Genomic DNA, 13,467 nt, shown 5'->3' with positions numbered 1-13,467 from the left:
TCACGAGGAGGGACAAGTTATACAGGGAGAACTGATAAGGTTACTCATCCCATGGCCCACTTTTCCTGTGGTGCAAACTGATGTTTTAAGGACAATCAAAATGAGCAGCATAATATTTTTAAAAAGGGGGATGCAGCCTCAAATCCACCTCAATTCAATAAAATAATAAAAAAGTTTCAAGTAGATTGATTTAACTGCCTCTCTGTAAAGCGTTTCAATCATATTTTCCTGCCATAAAGGATGTGCTGCCTTGCTACCGCTGCATGAAATGACCGTACAGAGGATACTCATGAACCGGTCATGAAAGAAAGTCAAAATTAATAACCAGGGAATGGTGACAAATCTGTAACGTAAAACCACTGAACAGAACAGTCCTCTCCAGTATCACAGACCAGTACCACAGACAACACTGCCACAAGCAGGAGCTAAGATCCTTTAATATTTGTAACTAGAGTAGCTTAAATCCCCTCTTCTCCCTGCCTTTTTTTTTTTAAGTGGGCAGAGTAACATTAGTAACTATTTTCCTGTCTGTCCTGCAGGACAATTCCATTGAATAGTACCATTCAAACAAGGTCTGATTTATTTACAGAGTTTAATATCACCATTTATTATTAACTGAAGCTGTGTGTTCTTTTTCTATTTTGAAGCCGCAGCTTTTTTATTATTGAAGAAAACCTTCAGTCTCTATACACAGTTGTCGAATCAAAAGCATACATCATCCTCCCCAAATCTGAACGCTCACCCTCACATTACTCCACACATTTGTGTCCTTTGCTTTACAAATTTTCTACACTGTTTCTCATTGCCAGTGACAGAAACTAAACTACCACTGCGTACAATTGCTGATTGCCTGTATTAGGCTCAGGGGCCTCTAAACAGATGAACACAGCTGACTTTAAATCCACTTGCCTTTGAGCAGATTTCGTGTAAACTTGTGGCGATGGCTTTTGCAGGTGTGTCACATCGAAACACATGACATTTCAGAATTCTTGTGTCTTTGTCTCTTGCCACATAAGCAAAGTCTCTGTGTAAACAAAAGGAATTGACATGTTAGAAACAAGCAAAACGAATCAAGGCATTAGAATGAGTACTATCTCCAAAAGAGCAGGTCCTACTTCAATTTAACAGATACATGTCTCAGCTGTCAGAGAAGAAAACACAAGCCTTAGACAAAGCAGATCTGCAGATGTAATAAACTCCATACCCATGAAGCACATCTGTAAAGTTTGGTGCTTAACCTACATAATTAAAGAGCTCATTACAGTTTCCTAACCCTGGCAACTTACTGAACTTACAACTTGTAATTCTAACTGCAATTGTAAATACATGGGAAAATTTACTCAAATATTTTATTGAAGATGAAGTGGGAAGAAAATTACAGATTAAGACAGAAAACACAAGCATCTCTTAAATGCTAAAAAAATCTGAGAAACAGCATACAAGACTCTAGTTAGAGAAAAATCATATTTCAAAGGACTGTATGAAGTGTTTAAAATATGCAGATAGTAATTAGAGATCTGGTTGCATAAGGGAGATGTGAACCTGCTGAGCTTTGCTCACACTAATTGACCTAAATTCCTGACCTTATTTTTTCAAAAGTTAAATAAAGCTGCCCTACAAAAGAGATTTTTGCACCATATTGGCTAGCCACCATGACATTGCATAGCTTTCTAGCATGGCTGATGGAAATGCCAGGATTGTTTATTTGCTCTTGGGGTGTTTAAGATTTGGAGCTCTTCTGAAAAAGTCAAAGTGGGCCCATGGTGTAAAGAAAGCATCAGAGCTTGGATACACCCCTATTTTTTTGGCTATCAAGTTAAGAACTGTCCCTTCTCCGGGAGCCCATCACCATGAGCTAATTTGCCTTCCTGACCCTCTTGGAGAAAGACATCATTAACCTGTTGACAGTTATGCCTGAAGTCTCTTTTAAGTGCCTTTCCTCTTCACGTGTAACTAATTACCAGCAAGATCCCAACTGATAGGAGGGATACTCCAGGTGGACAAAACCCCATATTGTCCCTCTCCTTCTAAACCACAGATTTTGTATACAGGAATACTTCAGTTTATACTAAAGTCTCTAAGTATCCTGAGAAGGGTTTAGTGTAGCATGGATTGCCAGTTTCTTCGTTCATTGTAGATGCTTAGTGAACTGAATAATTTTGTACTGAACTGATCCAGGGAGAACCAGAGACTGTGGCAGACAGACAGCTGGACTTCCAGCTCTGGCTATTACAGAAGATGCCCTGAGGTTTCCTAGCTCCAGTCTGACCCCCAAGCACAGTGGTCACCACCTGCAAGAGCCTCCTAGCACGTCATTCCCTTTTGCTGCACTGCAAGTTCATGGAGATGCTGAGTTCCAGCTGGAATCTTGCTCCTGGAAAAAAGCTGATGCTTTTTGGCTCATCTCTACACATGGCAAGCCTTGCTTTGGAAGGGTTTCCTCCTAGCTTGATGTTTCAAAGGCAAATTGAAGTCTCCTAGCTGGACTCTAGTAATAAGGCTAACAGAACGGGGTATGGCTCAGCTATGAGGTAAGAAAAATTAGCAGCTATGGGGAACAAAACTGAAACCAAATACTGCATAAAAAAAAAACTTGGAGATTTTTGCCTTTTGAAGTAAGCTTTCAACATTACTGATGCTCCTGAAAGATCTGCAGAGCAGCTATTTGGAAATGCTCAGGCTCACAGAAGTCCCACATAGAATATCCTGAGCTCTGAAGAGACCTTGCCTGATTTGAGAGCTGTAAGTGAGGAGCTTCCAGACATCCTAAGCATTTGAGATTTTTGTTTCTATGTGTTTGACTTTAGCTGCCACCTTTTAATGCCCTAAGTTTCAGACTTCACATTTTTGAGTCCAAATACCCTCCCTTACAAATATTTTAACTGCAATATGAAAACATTGTTCACTTAACAGATATGGACTGAACTTCATTAAGATTCCCCTCCCTTCACATGCCAGAAAAACTTGCTAGCAGTGACCATCACCGCACGGTAGCAAAGACGCATAAACAAGCAGACTGCTGCGCACACCTCGCTGTTGGATCAAGGTGTGTTCCTTCAGAGAGCAAACTTAACAGCTGAAAGCTGTGTTTGCGTTAACTTAAAATAACACTGAAAGCCATCTATGTGACATTACTTGGCTATTTATTACCATTTAGAAGCATTTAGCTCTGATTGATATTATCCCTGTGAGGATTTGTGAACAAGTGATTTATGCATTCATTTACAAGACGATCCTAGGATGAGCAACCTGCGCTGTTTTGCCAAGTTGCCTGCACTACACAGAAGCCTGTCTGGATAAACAGAAATCTGCACCGCCCAAGCAGCACTGCACAATACCAGGATTTCTAATTCTAAGGCCACCACCTTCAAGGAGTTGCACAAACACAGAAGATAACTTGTCCCCTCTGTTAGCCATACAGCTATCTGTTACAACCTTCTTTTATCCTTAACAAAAACTAAGATGAAACAAAGCCACCAAAGCAAGTCATTGGGGCTTGGAGGACATAACGTGTTGCCAGCAAAATGTGTTGCCAGTTTGTAACAGCCCAAGAAATTATGGTTCAGCCTTTGATCAGTAGCTCTGGCAATGCCCTGCACACCACAGCTGCCCCAATAAACCACGGTGCTTTTTTGCAGGAGACCATAGTCAGGCAGGGCACCTCCACTGCGCTGCCACTGAAGCATGGACAACCCCTGAGGCCACATTAAATCTCACCTTGCAGAGAGTTTAGCTGAGACCCAAGCTCAACTGCAAGGACTACCAGCCTTAAAGGAACCTGTAAGATAACACTAAACGTGTTTAGTCAGCACCTTATCTCCCAGTGGAGGTAGGACTCAAAGGACTGCAGAGATAAAAGTGAGGCAAACAATTAAAATTGTGTTAAACTAAAGACTGAATTCTGTCAGGATCAAAGATTTTGATCATAAAGGAACACAACCCATAATTATGCCCCATAACTGGGAAACACTTTAGATGAGAGTATTTTCAACACCATTGTAAAGGCAGAGAGGTGGACTGGAGGCCTGCTGAGTCTCATTTCTTTCACAAGCATAAATTTACTTTTCTGATCAAAGGAGACCAATGTGAAGGGCAACATTGACATTTAATGAGCTCATGCACTTTTCTGTAAGAACATTTCTTTGTTCCTGCAAGGCTAATAGCCAAATGAAATGACCGAGACACCGTGCAGAGGCCAGCTCAGTAACCTCTCTGAATGGCAAGACCTGTGGTGAGGGCAGGGAGGAGGAGTCTGATAAGTGTTATGGATCTGGTACCTGTAATGGGATGCTCCAGGTGACTAGGGGGCTCATCTGCCACAGAAATGCCTGCAACACTTTTGCCCCCGCAAGAGGAGGATGTCAACAGTCTTGATGAGACAGACCTGCTCTGCACTTGCCAAAGGGCAGATACTGCACACAAAGATGTAATTTTTAGTTAAAATGCAACGTGTTGATTTTCTGATGCAGCTGGTAGTGACCCTACATATAGACCACCTAACGCTCTCCTCCACAGACTGCTGGTGGAAGGCTGGAAGGAACCCTTAGAAGTCGTCTAGTCCAACCCCTCTGCAAGGAGCAGGGACATCTCCAACCAGATCAGGTTGCTCAGAGCCCCATCCAGCCTGGCCTTGAATGTTTCTAGGGATGGGGCATCCACCACCTCTCTGGGCAACCTGTTTCAGTGCTTCACTCCCCTCACAGGAAATAATTTCTTCCTTATGTCTAATTTACTTTAAAACCATTCCCCTTGTCCTATTGCTACAGGCCCTGCTAAAAAGTTTCTCCCCATCTTTCCTGTAGGCCCCCTTGAGGTACTGGAAGGCTGCTATGAAGTCTTCCTGGAGCCTCCTCTTCTCCAGGCTGAACAGCCCCAACTCTCTCAGCCTGTCCTCATAGGAAAGGTGCTCCAGCCCTCTGATCCTCTTTGTGGCCCCCTCTGGACTCGCTCCAACAGGTCCACGTCCTTCTTATAATGGGGGCTCCAAAGCTGGATAAAGTACTGCATGTAGGGTCTCATGATAGCAGAGTAGAGGGGCAGAATCACCACCCTCGACCTGCTGGCCATGCTCCTTTTGATGCAGCCCAAGATATGATTTGCCCTGTGGACTGCGAGGGCACACTGACGGCTCACATCCAGCTTTTCATCCACCAGTACCCCCAAGTCCTTCTCGGCAGGGCTGCTCTCAATCCCTTCATCCCCCAGCTGGTATTGATACTGGCGGTTCTTCTTGAAGAAATGTTGACACCTCTACTGTTTGCAGCAAGTCTCCAGTGTGTTGCCTGGAAAACTACTGCGGCCATGAGAAATGTCTTGTCTTTGTCCCTGAAATTCCACTCACATTAAGTCACCTTGAAGAAGAGCCAGAAATGCCACTTCCCGCCCCTCACGGGGTGTTGGTGGGTACCAGAAAGGCACTGTTAGAGACACTTGACCTGCACCTCAGCTCAGCAAGAGCTGCCTCAGTACAGCAGCAGTGCACATAACACTTCTATTGAGCTTCTCTGGCTCTTGGTTCTGCAGCTTATGTGCGTACCGGTATGCATTCATAAGCAAGGCAGTATAGCACAACTACGGGAGAAAATGAAACACCAGCTAGTCCATCAGTTTTAACTTCTGAGAGCTAATAAAACCCTTGCAGTGGTGTTTCAGACTCACACACCAATGTTTCACATTAAGTACCTGAACAGCTTGAACAAAGTAAATCAGCTAATAACATGCGTGGATTCTGAATATGCATAAACCTTGAGATGATCAGGGCCTGCATCTGTAAATCTGCTGAGACATAGGAGGAAATCTGAGTTCTTCAAAACCTGTGGTGCTGCATCACACGCAACCCTGCCAGCACCATCTGTTTTCAAATCATCAATCAAAATTAGCACACGAACTGTCCTTCTCCCTTCTAACAGTGTGCAAACAATACAATTGATTTCATTAATTCATGAAGTCACCTCGATGCCACACTCCCACGAGCAGTCCTAAATGGCAGCCCGGTAGCCAGGACCTGGAGATGGCAGTACAGGCTGGTGGCAGTCGGCTCCTGCAGCGCCAGCGGGAGCCTTGCAGCCTTGCTTCAGGCATTTCTAGGCACTGGGAAAACAAAACCCAGCTCTGCGCTCCCTCTTGGAGAAAAAAAAAAAAAAGATTCTAGAGTATCTGCTCCCTGCAGCATCAATAACAGAGTGACACTAGGGAAAGGTTTTGTGTTTCCCTACACAGTACCAGGAGGCAATAGCTTCTTGTTTGTCCAAAGCCTTCAATACCAAATAAGCCCAAAGATAGCTCTCTGATTCTTCTTGCACTTTGGATCCCTTCTGGGTCACTTCATCGGTAAGCCTTCATTCCACGGCAGTTCACTTGAAGCTGATTAACATTTAAGTGAGATTTATGTGCAACCAGCTCCTTCGATAATGAGGAAGTGTCGAGTAACGTGTTTGCAATAGAAGATGATGGAAAAGGGTAAACACCTCCTCTTACCATTCTCCTGTCTTTATAGCTTGCTGGGAAAACAAGGGAAAAAAGAAAGTCAAAACCCGTTACAAAGCCCATGGCTTGTCACTGAGCTAATGCAGAGTTAATAGATGACATCTCTTCCAGCTGGAGTCTTCTCTGTCTCAGTAAGGTGTGTATGCACATGAAATACATGGAATTTGAGCTACACCTCCTGGTAAAACTCCCCTCCATATCAGTGGGGAGAGCAGCAAGGTGCTTAGTGGGAGAATAATGTATTTCACTGCAGAAAAAAAGCTGTATATTCTTAAACTTTACAACACAAGTGCATCACTTCTGTTGATATAGGATTATAGAAATGGGGTACTGCATAAGAGAGCTTTCTTTTTTTAAAAAAAATAATTTGTGCATGTACCACATGATCCACTAGTATCTTTCTGGATATAAGAACTGGATATAAATCAGTACTCTGGAAAAAAGCCAGAAAATCAGAAAAATAGGTAAGAAAATTATTTTCCTGAAAATTCAGTAGAAATGTCTTGATTTTGAAAGAGTACAGGAATACAGAGAGACATTTTAAAAAGTGATTTAGAAAATTGCAAAGACAATGTAAGGTGCTAAGTAGAAAAGAATTTCATTTTTATTTGCTCTTTTACCCTCTTTAATTGGCAAATGTCTACAGTAATTGACTAAACCTTAGATAGCCATACCTATTTAACACCTGGCTAAGCATCACTTAGCTGCTCAACCTTGGATGAATATAATCACATTAAATGCAATTTATGCTAATGCCGCCCTGTTTGAGTAGCAGCCATGGCCATTTGGCACTATTAGGCTAGAGTCCTAGGAGACATCCCAATTAAGCACTGCCTGAAACAGCAGCACATCCTCTATTACCTTCTCACTATACATTTACTTTTTCAAAGGAGCATAATCCTTTTTTTTTGTTGTTAAAAAAAACAACACCCTAGCCTTGAAGTCTGAAATAAGAATTTTTACTCTTATCAATCAAAATTAAATTGCTGCTATATAAAACAACTATATTAAAGTGATACATATGCAGGAAAATGTAAATTGCTTTACAGATTTATGTATTACAAATTGTAACAAGAATCCTCAAACCAGAAAATGATATCCTCTAGGCTTGGCTTAAACGTAATTGAAATTAATCTTGAACAGCCTACAGAAGATCACTGGTGATTTCTACATACTGGTGTGACTGTACAGATTCCCGCAACTGTGAGGTCAGTGCTGGGCTGTGGGGAAACCATCTCCTGAGTCTACAACCCTCAGGCTTTACTTTGCTTTCCTGCAAACAGCTGACCAACGATTTGTGAAAGCAGGGAGAAGAAACGGGAGAGCAACCACTGCGATGGCAGAGCACAGTCAGAAGGCAGCCGGTGGGAGGCTGCCATTCACCAGTGAGACATGGACATCTGAGGGAGCAGAGCAAACAAGCGGAGAAGAGCAAGGCAAGTGAGAGGAGCCACACAGAAAGAAAAGCAGATAAACAGAGCACCAACAAGACCACGAGCAGAGATGATGAGGTGCAAGAAATTCTGCAGTAATACATATGATAAAAAATACAGATCTTCTGGATTAACATTTAAAATCTTTTAAGAAGACTGTTCTTTCACATAGGAGGAAGGGAACTGATTTAGAGTCTGGGACACTGTTCAGTTCACTTGTCTTTTTATTAGGTTCACGTCAAGGAGTTTGCGAAGTCAGGGAGAAAAACCCAAAGAAAAGAAACTAAAACTAGACAAAACAAAGAAGATTCACATAAGCTCCAAAATCTGTTTGTAGAAGATTTACTGAGGACCTTTCAACTTCCATTTCACCTACCAGATCCCAGACAGACACTGAATGAAACCACTGCTTCCCTTCCACACTCTCCAAAGGAAATCCACAGCCCCTTCTCCAAGACTATACCAACCACTTTGGAATCAAATCCTGCAGGAGGAGGAAGAAAAATGACTGCTCCCATGAGTCTTCTCCTTCCCATTTCCCCCAGATAGTCATGGTGTATTTAACCACATGCACTCCTCTCTCCTCAGTGATTAGAGTTGGAAGAGATGTGGGAGAGAATGACTTTTTCCTACATTCCTGACAGTTGCTGGCAATCCTAAAAACATATGAAAGCCCTGCAATTTTTCTTCACTCCAAGTGCTTCACCCTACAGAGCTCCTGCACCTCTTTGGCTGCTCCCTAGAATGGCATACTTGGCCACCAGTACGTTACCCTGGTCGTTAATTTCTGATCCAAGTAGTTAAGCAGTTAAGATGTCCTCCCAAGCGGAGACTTCTGAGAGCCTTTTTTAATTTCAGCTATCGCACAACTTGAAAATGGGTTTCCTTGCAGCAAAACATCAATTCTGCATTTATTAAATTCTCCTCGAAAGGTCTGGCACTGACACAGCATAGCTTGTTTTTCTAATTCATGTATAAAGTTTGTAGGGCAAATTATCCCCTGCTGAAAGGCTGTTTGCTTCATTCCTTGATAACGTCACTTGCTAACTCTCAAGGAGGAGCTACGGCTACTTTGTGCGATACTCAGAGGCTTTAATCTGGCAGCCCTAAAACACACAGCCTGCTGGTTTTTCTTTGATGTCTTATCATTGCCACAGTTCTGCATGCTTCCAAAATTTGTTAAAACCCTCACAGAGCTGATACGTCCGATACCCAGCTCAGCCTTTCCGAGTCCAGCGCTTCCAAGCCTGAAGGCATTTGTACGACTTTCACTCCAATTTCCCTCCTGCAGGCTGATCCTCGCAAAGCCGCAGAGGCCATTCTCCCTGACGTGCTTCCCACGTCTCAACGTGCCCACCACCTCCTCTTGCAGGGGAAGGGACAGGACTTCTGTCAGCCTTGCCACCACTGCCTTGCTAGCTAGAAAGATGGCTCTGAGATGTTACAAATAATTTCCCTTTCTACTACCAAGGGCTATATTCCATGCCTGCAAAGGGCCACAGATCTACATAGACAGAGTCACGTCCAAGTGCAACTCAATATCTAAGTTCTCCAGATCCATGAGCTGTGTTAACATAGTGACAACAGTACAGATTGAACAGCCAAGATTTCTGTTCCATGCTGGTTCCTCATTCCCAGCCTCATGGCATGATTGCATGGCTGAGGTGCTACTATCAGGGTAAGGACAGTCTCACATGTACCATGGTCACCACCACGACTGCCCTGGAGACTGTGCTCTTGTAGCACTGGCAGCACGAGGAGGACCCAGCTAACTTTGCCAGTCCAGCTGGTGCTTGAGGGTCAGACGGGGCTTACTGCTGCTCGCTAACCGCTAGACAGTCATGGCAAGTTGAAAAGTCAGGCAGCAGCTTAGACCTCAGCTTGTTTTACAAATGGACTTAAAGGAAAACAGAACTTCCATGACAGATCCTACGAAAATCACTGACCACTGACTTTACTGCCACACTTTTTTCATGGTGGTTTTGCTGGTTTTTTTTTTTTTTTTCTGCTTAATTACTTCACAGCATTTATGCAACGTGCATGGGCAAGGGTCTGCCTTGTTACACTGTGCAGCAGTTTTCAAGGAAAAGACACACAAATGAGGTAGGTTGCCAAGGCCATTGTAGTTGCTGCTTTGTAGCATCACAAAGTGGTGGTTTAACTCCTCGGGATGGCCAGACTAGCATTTTTGATCAATGCTGAATTTCCTTTAAGTAAATGAATGTGTTGTTATGCCTGTGAACCTCTGAACAGCCTCTTTACAGCAGATCCTGTAAATTTGATTTTGCTAAATTAGTATTTAGATATTTTTGACAATGCTTCTATCTTCCAGTTCTAATTGGAAGATATGAGCCTTTGTTTATACAGAATATTTAAAGATTTAATAAAGAAATACATCAAGTTAAGATGCTCAAAGCACTACTAGAGATTTAATTGAAAAAGACAGCAGACTACACCAGAACAACTAATCTCTTCAGTGTGATTTGTTTTATAAGCAGTGCTTGCTCGTTCTCCTTTGCTCTTTGTTATTCAGACGGAGAACATGGCAATCGCACGCAGACGCTACCCACGAATCTGCTTGCAGCACACTTTTGCCAGTGTTAGTCTGGGAGGATCACTGCTTCCCATACGCATGAAATCTACATTAGATTGCAAAGCCATAATCAAGAAAGTTCAAACATTTCCCTAGGCCAGCGCTGCCTAAAGAATTGATTAAAAACCAGTGAAGCCTGCAAACCATTCTCATTATATTCCACAAAGCAAACATGAGGAACGGTCCCCATCTCCAAACCACATTCCTTCCACCCAGTCCCAGTATCAAGTCCTTGCAATTTAGAAGAGCAAACAAACCCCAAGTCTCATCTGAGGGATGCAATTCTATCAGTAAGAGCCTTTGGAGTGGCTGCAGCCCTTGTGCTGCAAAGCATCTGACTACAATGCCCCACTGTCTGCGCTTCCATGAAAAGGGAAGCATTGTAGAGAATCCCAAACAATCCCTTTGTACATCCAAACCAACCAAACATACTGGGGACAACTTTTCTTCGAACCTTAAAGACAACCGACCAACCCAGCTGGATCCGAAACAAATACTAAAAATAGGAAGTAAACATTGTTTCCAACTCTTGCTCAACTTAGCTCTTAAATTTTTAAATTTTTGAAATTTTTGAAACTAAAAGGTGGGATTTTAATACCATTTTCCTGCATTTCAGACTACAGAAAACAACAATGTCTAAATTTTAAACTCAAAACACCGGAAGCAAATATCAAATCACTGCATCGCATGATTTTAAACCGTCCTAGTACTTGAGGGTTTGAGACCTGGAAAAAAAACAACCAACAGGCAACATCAACTTTACAAATACTGTTAACAGCAAGGTGGAAAGGTGGCAGAGAAGTATGAATTTACTCACTGAAGTTTAGCTTCTGTACACTGATACAAGCAAACTGGTACAAGCATTATTTGATGCATGCCAGAAGGACAAACACAGACAACAACGGAGAAACAAAAATCATTTACCTCTCTCTGAATCCAGGGAAGCATGAAGAAACAGAAAGAGGAAGTTAGAAAGCAGTCACGCAGACAGAGCTCCAGCGTACGATGAGACAGGGTAGCTGAAAGAAGCGCTACACATTTAACGTTTGCTGTTTGTTTGTAGCACGGTGTATCTAAGCATACCGCCACTATTTCCTTTCAACACTTATTTTGGTTGAATCCTGTTGCTCTGAAGTTTGTATTTTTGGAAACACGCAAAGAAGCCAACAGGCATCAGCTGAATTTAGAGAGGCAGCACAGACATATCAACACTGGGAGGTAATTAAGCTTAAAATACCACACACAAGTCCGGAAAGTATATCCAGAAAGCATAAATAGACACACAAAGTGCATGGACCTTCCTTCTTCCAAAATGACACTATCTAAAGCTGACACTGACAAAACAAATAAGAATAATTCTTGAAACAGTGAAAACTTTACTTTGTTTAAGCTGAAATAATAGAAAAATTGTAACTTTTTTTTTAATGCCTTTTCCAAAAGCTCATGCTCCAGGGACACCTGGGTTCCTCTGAAAGTTGCACCCTAAAGAAGTGACAGCCTGGGTAACAACCTCACACAAGCACTGAGCTGAAGCCAGGACATACAAAATCACTGCACACCTTCACTTCTGAAGCACCTCACCAACCACTAACTCTTGGTAGGACTTAACATCCCTTTTCCAAAGGCAAAGGCAGGCAGGAGAGGCACAAGCTTCCCTGGCTGGGGGCTGCTCTTCTCCCTCTGCCCTGCTGCCTGCCTGAGCCCCAGGCAGAGCTTGCCGCGGGTCCCCGGCTCCCACCACAGCTGCCTGCTTTCTGGGTCACGCCAGCCACCACGAAACACCACAAAGGGTTAGCTGTGCTGGGGAACAGGTTGCTGCCTGCTTCTGATCACTCCTCCCTTAAAAACAGGGCACCACTTTATGCAATGTATAGTGTCTCTACAGGGATAATAACCATTTTCCAGAAGACAGCTGCTTAGTCCTGCTCTCCTGCCCCTGCCTCCTGCATACACCTCAATGCCCCTCTCTTAAGAAGGGCTCATCTCCAGTGAGCATCTGAATAAGGTTCATACACTGTGCACAAAAATCATAGAATAGTTTGGGTTGGAAGGGACCTTCAAAGGTCATCTAGTCCAACCCCCCTGCAAGGAGCAGGGACATCTCCAACCAGATCAGGTTGCTCAGAGCCCCGTCCAGCCTGGCCTTGAATGTTTCCAGGGATGAAGCATCAACTGCCTCTCTGGGCAACCTGTTTCAGTGCTTCAGTACCCTTATCATAATTTTTTTTTCCTTATGCCTTGTCTAAATTTACCCTCTTTTAGTTTAAAACCATTACCCCATGTCCTATCACAACAGGCCCTGCTAAAAAGTTCCTCCCCACCTTTCTTATAAGCCCCCTTTAGGTACTGGAAGGCCACTGTAAGGTCTCCCCAGAGCCTTGTCTCCAGGCTGAACAATCCCAACTCTCTCAGCCTGTCCTCATAGGAGAGGTGCTCCAGTCCTCTGATCATCTGCTCCAGGGCTGGAGCACCTCTCCTATGAGGACAGGCTGAGAGAGTTGGGGCTGTTCAGCCTGGAGAAGAGGAGGCTTCGGGGAGACCTTACAGCGGTCTCAAGGGGGCCTACAAGAAAGATGGGGAGAGGCTGTTCAGTAGGGCCTGTTGCAATAAGACAAGGAGTAATGGTTTTAAAATAGTGGGGGGTAGATTTAGATTGGAAATTAGGAAAAAATTTTTCACAATGCAAGTTATAGAACACTGAACAGGTTGCCCAGAAAGGTGGTGGAGGCCCCATCCCTGGAAACGTTCAAGGCCAGGCTGGATGAGGCTCTGAGCAACCTGATCTAGTTGGGGATGTCCCTGCTCCTTGCAGGGGCGTTGGACTAGATGACCTTTGAAGGTCCCTTCCAACCCTAACCATTCTATGATTCTACGATCTTTGTGGCCCTCCTCTGGACTCGCTCCAACAGGTCCATGTCTTTCCTGTGTTGAGGGCTCCAGACCTGGACACAGTAC

General features: G+C 43.5%; 1 protein-coding gene across 19 annotated transcripts in view; it reads right to left on the bottom strand.

Annotated features, from left to right (window-relative positions):
- APBB2 (amyloid beta precursor protein binding family B member 2) overlaps positions 1-13,467 on the bottom strand; it is a 193,921-nt gene that overhangs the window by 9,222 nt on the left and 171,232 nt on the right. For 18 of the 19 annotated variants that reach the window (XM_086746723.1, XM_086746729.1, XM_086746726.1 and 15 more), the window contains one exon: positions 910-1,024. In XM_086746723.1, the coding sequence (XP_086602849.1) occupies positions 910-1,024 (115 nt within the window). Of the gene's footprint in view, positions 1-909; positions 1,025-11,436; positions 11,572-13,467 lie in introns of those variants that run through there. The other variant, XM_086746733.1, reaches the window with a different exon arrangement.

Source organism: Chlamydotis macqueenii, chromosome 4 (assembly GCF_036417535.1).
Source record: "Chlamydotis macqueenii isolate bChlMac1 chromosome 4, bChlMac1.mat, whole genome shotgun sequence".
Classification (NCBI taxonomy): domain Eukaryota; kingdom Metazoa; phylum Chordata; class Aves; order Otidiformes; family Otididae; genus Chlamydotis; species Chlamydotis macqueenii.
Note: the sequence above shows the minus strand (reverse complement) of the source record. Positions and strands in the feature narration are given on the sequence as shown.